Source organism: Chrysochloris asiatica, unplaced genomic scaffold (genome assembly GCF_000296735.1).
Source record: "Chrysochloris asiatica unplaced genomic scaffold, ChrAsi1.0 scaffold00031, whole genome shotgun sequence".
Classification (NCBI taxonomy): Eukaryota; Metazoa; Chordata; class Mammalia; order Afrosoricida; family Chrysochloridae; genus Chrysochloris; species Chrysochloris asiatica.
In genome coordinates, this window is record NW_006408549.1 from 20,251,241 (window position 1) to 20,259,385 (window position 8,145).

Consider the following 8,145-nt stretch of genomic DNA (forward strand, 5'->3'; position numbering starts at 1 on the left):
TTCAGTGTTCCCATGCTCTGTTCGAACAACTGCTTCTTGGTCCAGGTACAGATTTCTCAGAAGTACAATTAAGTGTTCTGGAATACTCATACTTTGCTATAAGAGCTCCTTATTAAGTTATCTATCCCCATGTAAAGTTATAGACTTATAGCAGTGAAAATTTACTGTTTCTCACAACTTTCTATGCTAACTGAGTGCAGTGGAATTTCTGCTCTTATTGGTATAGTGGACGGAGGTCATGATACAGCTGCATTCAGCTGAGACCAGAATGTCAAAGATGCCACTTTTCATTATGTAATAGTCAAGCGCACACTTTTTTATAGCATGGTAGCTGACTAACAAGAGTGTTTCTAGACAGAGGTTCCATTGTGCAAGTTTTTATCACGTCTGTCACATCCAGTAATATTTCAATGGACCAAACAAATCAATTTATGCCTGTCTGAATTCTGAATTCTATTATTACAATTAAAGTCATAAGGAATTATTATCTTTGGATTGTTTTTAATTGACAGTTAAACTAATCTGAAGAAGAATGATAAAAGAAAGGGTTTACTTCAGAGCGGCCCCTCTCAACCTATTACATAAGAAAACAGACTCTTAATTCCCAAGACACCTGTTATGTGTGATACGTTAGCTTCTCTCCCTTTCATCTCGTGTGTTAGTATTTTTGTTAAGTGCTGCTGAGCTAGTTCCTACAGCACCACACTAAGACTTCTAAGAGTGATATTAGCTCTGTACTTACAGTTCTTGGGAGAATTACAAAAAATAGTCCCTCAGATCATTTTTTGTTGGGCTTAATTTTCTAGTGGAACTTCAGCTGGGAAAGGTTGCTTATAGTAGTATACACTGTAGCTAAGTACTTAAAAATGTATTTTGCCATAAACTGTATTTATGGAGAAGTAAAATTTAGATCAGTGCTGATTCTTACATTTTTAAAGCAAGTCCTACTTGGTTATCCTGTTCTAGCTATTGTTACTACTGCTACCTCTAACATTCATCAGTGTTGTTTTGTACCATTAAGTTGATAAAGACTCATAGTGACCTTATGGAACACAAAGAGAATTGCTCCATAGAGTTTCCTAGGCTGTAGTCTTATGAACGCCTATTCTTGTCTTACCTTGATAAACTCTACAATCAGTTTCTAAAATGTATAGTAATCATGGCACAAACCAATAGTAACGTAGGAAAACGGACCCAATCTAAGAATTAGGAGGAAGAAAGTTGGTGTTAATTAGGACGGAATTGGAATGAAGAGTTGTTGAAAAATTGTAGGTTTTCCAGCAAACATAGTAAAGCTTTATATTGGTGTTTACAGAACACTTATGATCAATGTTTTTCATTTCTTGTCAGAAAGCAATTGAACTGAATCCCAAAGATGCTACTTCAATTCACCTTATGGGTATTTGGTAAGAGAATTTATTTATTTAAATAAACATTTCAGTGACATTTAGTATCATCTTATTTTGTCATATATAAATATTTCCTTGTATATAAGAAAACAAGGTATAAAATATTTTAAAATATTATTTAACACAGTCTAAAGTTACATCCATTAAGTTAACGAGTCACCCGCGTGTATGGCTTGTTGTTGTTGTTAGATGCCATCGAGTCAGTACCAACTCATAGTGACCTTATGCACAGCAGAACGAAACACTGCCTAATCATGGGCCAACCTCAGTATCGTTGCCACGCTTGAACTCATTGATGCTACCACTTGGCCAATCCATTTTGCTGGGGGTCTTTCTCTTTTTCTCTGATCCTCCACCTTACCACACATGATATCCTTCTCCAGAGAATGGTCCCTCCTGACAATATGTCCAAAGTATGACAGACGAAGTTTGGCCATCCTAGCCTCTTTGGATGCACGTCTTTCAGTACAGATCTGTTTGTTCTTTTGGCAGCCCATGACACTTTCAATATTCTTCTCCAACACCATGACTCAAAAGCATCAATTCTTCTACGGTGCTAGAAGCTACTAAATTTGATTATGATCATGTTGTTGCTGTTAAGTGCTATACAGTTGGTTCCGACTCATAGCAACCCTGTGTAGGGTTTCCAAGGGAGTGGTTGGTGGGTTTGAACTGCCTGCCTTGTGGTTACCTTGTGGTTACAGTGTTTATCCTACAGTGCCATATGTTAAACATTGTTATTGAAATAATTTAGAACATGTGCTTAGACTTCAAAAGTATTGTAACTCTTTGCTAGGTCTTTAAATTTCCTTTGATGGTAAAGACTTATAAGAGTAAGTAAAAAAATATTACTAAGAAATAATAGAAATGTTTATTAAACAAAAATATCAAAATGTGAATTTATTGTTTGTCTGCATATCTTCCTTCATCTAGTTCTTAAACTTCTGAAGGTACTGTTTCCATCTCTAACCCGTCCCCAAAGTCTCCTGTGCTCTTCAGCTTACACAAAATCAAAATGGCATCCTCACAGGACTCAAATTGCATTGCTTTGAAATGTTCTTTAGTTTTGGGGAACAAAAGGAGGTCTGATGGGTTTGATCAGGGTTGTAGAGTGAGTGGGTTACGGTTTCCCAATATAAATAAGCCCCTGTGATCATCCTTTGTCCTTAAGAAAATCTATCAAGATTACTTATCCCTTTGCAATCCCCCAAACAGGCTACCATAACTTTCTGAGCTGACTTTTCTCCCTTGAATTTAACTAGTTCAGCAAATCCCTTCAGAAGACACTGGTTTGATTGGGTGTTTTTTCTTGAAGGCACACTAATGAGAGAACTTGTTGCAGCTATCCATTGATTGCAGACACATGTTTAAACATGTTTTGTGTAGAATAAACCATGCATGTATGAACTGGAACGCTAGTGGCAATATTTTTTACTTACCCTTGTATTTATGAGGCTAATGAAATTGGGTTAATTGAGATCTAATAATACAGTGGGCCCTAGAAGGGCCTTTACATCTTCAACATTTTTTATATAGTCTGACTAGATCCTAAGGATCAGTGTAATTTGACTCTGTATCTTTCCATTTTTATGTGACCTTGTTTCCACTGTAGGCCATTATTTTGCTGGTATGAGGGTGCAACTTCTGTTAAAAATTTAAGAATCTTGAAACAGGTTGGCTACTGTTTTCTTTGTTGTAGTCTGCAGAGCTAAATATTTATTGTCATGTAAGTATGGTACTTCTGTGGCCCTTTAGGATGGGCACTGGACTGCTAACCACAGGGTCGTGGCTCAAACCCACTAGCTCATCCTCAGAAATTCTCTGGAGGGTGCTATGAGTCAGAACCAATTCCACTGCACTAACCAGCAACAAGAAGCGTGGTGACAGTGTAAACAGTACTGTATCAGATTCTTGAAAGGGAAGTCAATAACCTACCTGATAGAGGACATGTCTGTCAGCACACATGGGGACTAATGATATTGAGGGGCAGTCATTAAGTCAGATGCCAGTCGTCAAAAACAGGAACAACTAATTTCTACTGCAGAGTCCATACCCTGATCAGAGAGCTAACACTTTCCCCCCATTTATTTAAAAAAGCACAAAAGTTCATGAATGTCAATCACTTGCCTCATTCTTTTAAAAATGTAGACTTAGTCTGTTGTTTGCTGTTGTGATGTATGAGTAACATTTTTAGTTTTGACATTTTCATCAAGTATTTTGCTTCTTCAGGGTTTTTTTTTGTTGTTGTTGTAGTGTTTAATAAAAAGAGTTTGTGAAAAATAATTAGAGGTAATATTCTTGCCTCATATAGTTGTAAGGAGTTGATTAGAGAGATAAACATGTAATCTAGCACCTGGTAAAAAATGAGCACTTAAATGGGGGGTGAGATACGATATTACCATTACCACTATTTCTTACTATTATATTTAATTGCAAAGTACACCAGCAACTAATGGATTGATACAAGTCAGTCTCTAGGTAATTCAATATGATTATTAAACTATTGGATATCATATAAAGTACTAACTTTCAAAAATAGAAAATTCCTTGTATAATATCAACTGAGATTCTTAGCTATTTTAAGAGAAAACAAAGAAGCTGCCATTTAGATGTTATTTCCTTTCTGTCCAGGTGTTACACATTTGCTGAGATGCCTTGGTATCAAAGAAGAATTGCTAAAATGCTGTTTGCAACTCCTCCTAGTTCCACCTATGAGGAGGTAGTGTGATGTCCTTTGTTAAGTTAATAACCAAGTTCTTGTTTAAACAACAGCACCATTCTACTGAGTCACATATCTGGAGTCTGACTGAGTGAGGGACTTGAGCAAGTTACTAATGCTCCTGTTCAACTAATTTAATCACAGAGGCTTAACACTTTACTTATTACTCATGACTGGTGAGTAGTTTTTACAAAAACTTAAGTGGATGGCTAAAATAATCCACGGTTAAAATTTATTTTCATCTTTAGTTTGAAATCTATATCATATAAAAGTCAAAAAGGAAAATGAGAAACACGGTTAACTATTACCTAGCATATTTTAGTTTTTTAGCATGTAACTAAATAACAAGTTATTTATCTGAAAAAGTAAAGGAGGTTGATTACACTGATAAAGGAATGTTAATCATAGCTTTTTGTAAAAAGTGGATATGAAAGGCTCATATTCACTCATATTTTTACGACCATTTTTGTTTTCCTGTTAAAAATGTAATTTGAAGGCATTTCTGGTTATATATTTTGTTTTTCCTAATCACAACATTTCAAAGTAAGGAAATAAGCCATTGAAGACTCTCCCAAATCCTGAGGTCATTAGGTGGCGTCGAGTCAGTTCCAACTCATAGTGACCCAATACACAACAGAATGAAACACTGCCTGGTCTTGGGCCATCCTCACAATTATTGTTAAGCTTGAGCCTATTGCTACTGCTAATATGCCAGTCCATCTAGTTGGGGTATTCCTCATTTTCACTGACCCTCCACTTTATGAAACATGATGTCCTTCTCCAGGGACTGGTCGGTCCATCTGATAATATGTCCGAAGTATGGGAGATGAAGTGTCACCATTCTGGCTTCAAAAGAACATTCTGGCTGTACTTCTTCTAACAGAGATTAATTTGTTCTTCTGGCAGTTCATGGTACTTTTAATATTCTCCAACACCATAACTCAATTGCATCAATTCCAATATTGTGGGAAGGAGCTATTCTTTTTTCCATTGATGTTATAAACACTTGAATGAGAACTGAAATGATGGCAGTTTGAATCCACCCAGTGGCTCAGCGGGAGAAAGACCTAGTGAACTGATTATAGCAAAGGAAACCCAATGGTCCAGTTCTAGTCTGTCTCATAGGGTTCTATCAGAAACAGCAGCACCCAATGATAATAACAGTGTAAAAATTGATATAAAGAATAAATAGTTTTATCCTTAGGACACAATTGTTGTTATTAAGTGCTGTCAGGTGATTTTGACTCATAGCAACTCTGTATAGGGTTTCCAAGGAGCAGCTGGTGAACTTGAACCACAGACTTCACAGTTCAAATCAACCTTGCAGTCCAGCGCATTAACCCACAGTGCCACACAAAGACTCGTAGGACACAATTAAGATATATTTATTATAATTAAAAATGCTTTTTTGTTCCACTAAAACTACTGCTTTTATAATGCATTATCTGATAACACATGTTTTCTTAAGGAAATTGATTTGATGTGGTGCTATGGGTTAATGCACTAGACTGCAAAGTCAGTTTGAACTGCCAGGTCGACGATTATGCAGAGCAAAATCGCCAATCAGAAATGGACAAAAGCTCTATGACATCATTTACATGAAAGGAAAAGACAAATGTGTAGATACCAATGTTTATGAATGGTAACAGCAGAGGAGTGAGAGGGGAAGTTAACAGCAATTTTTGTAATTGCTGTCAATAAGTTGTACACCTGAAAAATTGAATTGACAAAAGTTAAGTGATCAAAAAAAAAGAATAGATGCTGAAGCTGCATATGTACACAACTGAACACCTCATGAAGTTTAACGTTGGCTTGAAAATTTAGGGTCAGGGTTTCCTAGGACATCCTAGTTAATTGACTGAATATGTTCAGTGCTTCTTCTGTTCTACTTCCTAGTTTGTTGCAGAGTGCCTAGGGTCTTGTACTCAGCCGTTCAAGGCTTAACAATTGGTCTTTTAACCTAAGCAAGGGAAGAAGGCGTGTCAGAAATCGGAGGATATGGAATGTGTGGCTAATTGCCTCCATGAACTGTTGCCTCTCTTGCCTTGAGACCAGAACTGGATGGTGCCTAGCTATCATTACTGAATGTTTTGATCAGATATTCCATAGAAAAACTCTGACCAAAACGGGGAAGATGTGGAATAGAACTTGAAATTTTCATAATCTCTAGATTCTTTGGAGCCATGTAGTGGTGTGATGGACACCTGAAACTGTTGCCCTAAAATACTATTTAAACCATAAACCAGAAATATCCCCTGAAGTCTCCTTAAAACTGAACAGTAGCTTAACTAGTAAAAGAAAGTTGTCCCTGAGAATTACGCTGTTTTAAGAACTATTTATATGAGATCAAATTGAAAATGCTAACAACTGTTTACATGCGATCAAATTGTAAACAATAACTTGAAAGATCAGATAGGAACCCTAGAAGGTAGTGTTATGTTAATAAGGGAGAAGCAACCCTGAAAAGGAGGGTGAGATTGGTTGTATAACTTGAATATAATCAGTAGTACTAAGTGAGTCCTGGTGTGGCACTGTGGGTTAATGCACCAGACTGCAAAGTCGTTAGAACTGCAAGGTAGGTGGGTTCAAGCTCATCAGCTACTCCTCAGAATTCCTATACAGGGTTGTTATGGGTCAGAACCAACTCAATGGCACTTAACAACAGCAATTAAATAGTACATGTGGAAACTAATGAATTGGTGTATATTTTGCTATATTACATTTGCAATAACAAGATAAATAAAATTTAGAAACAGAAACTCAGTTTAAGTGGAACAAAAAGAATTGAGAGTTACATTTTTTCTGTAGAAATTTCCGTAGTAAAAGGCTTTATAATAGTCACTGGTATAACTTAGGTATCTGAATAAATGTAGTGTTTTATTATTATTATTATGCCTAGTTTTTTTTAGTAGTCACTGCTAGGTTTCAAGAAAAGAATGATCAAAATAGCTGGATTCTACACATTGTTTCCCCAAATGAGGCTAGTTTAATATAAGTTCTAAACAGCAACAGTTACTATCAGAAATGGTCCATAATTGTAATCCTTTCTCTGATGATTCAATTCAAGTCCAATGAACTATATTAACTAACAATGTTGAATAATTGACTATTATTTTAGACCATATTGATTTACTTCTTAACTTACATTTTACATAGAGAGAACTTTGGAGAACATACATTTACTACTTTACATGGTATGTTTTAATCCTTTTCATTGTTTTGGCTCTTTTCATTTTTAACAGGCCCTAAGCTACTTTCACAGGGCAGAACAAGGTAAGTTATTTTTTGTATCACTTATTATTGTTAAATTTATATGAATACTGCATATATAATAGTCTTTTAAAAACAAAATGTTTACTCTGATATACTTAATTATTTCCAGCTTTTACTTTTATTTGAATTTTAGTCTTATTTTCCTCCTGAACCATAAGTTTTTGTTTCTTCTGAGATACCTTTTTCTTCTGTGCAATGTCCTCTTCTGGTTTAGGAACAATTTGTTACGTTTCAGTGAGGATCATCTCAATGTGGCAGGGGGAGCTCATGTAGGAGTTGATCCTACTATGAGCCTTGTAAGTTTGGTGGCGTGTTTTAGGGGTTTTGTTGACTTAGATGTCCTGAATGACCACAGAATCCACAGCTAAATCCCTAAGTTCAGCATTGCTCTCTGCATTTTTAAGCATGTGCAGCAAAAATTCAGCGCTCTTTTTGGGCCACCAAGCCTGTTTCCACCACCACTGTTTGGCCTGGGCACATCTACCAACGCCATCATTGTAATGTTGGAATGGTACACATTGCTTCTGCAAAGTGACAACTTTAAGATACTTGGTGGCTCTCTGGATATGCATACCTTTGATGGCCTGGGTAGTCTCATGAGTGTTCTTAAAATAGAACCAGAGATTTGAACCTCTGGATATGCATGATTTTGTGGAATTTTCTGGACAAAGTGAGTAGTGAACCATTTTGTGAGATTACCTCAGGTCACTTACCAGAAGAATATAATTAATTTATTTTTGCAGT

At 36.2% G+C, this 8,145-nt stretch overlaps 1 protein-coding gene across 1 annotated transcript in view; it reads left to right on the forward strand.

Annotated features, from left to right (window-relative positions):
- RMDN1 (regulator of microtubule dynamics 1) overlaps positions 1-8,145 on the forward strand; it is a 39,377-nt gene that overhangs the window by 18,437 nt on the left and 12,795 nt on the right. Inside the window, exons 7-9 of the mRNA XM_006859262.1 lie at positions 1,351-1,406; positions 4,041-4,128; positions 7,371-7,401. Of these exons, the coding sequence (XP_006859324.1) occupies positions 1,351-1,406; positions 4,041-4,128; positions 7,371-7,401 (175 nt within the window). The remainder of the gene's footprint in view (positions 1-1,350; positions 1,407-4,040; positions 4,129-7,370; positions 7,402-8,145) is intronic.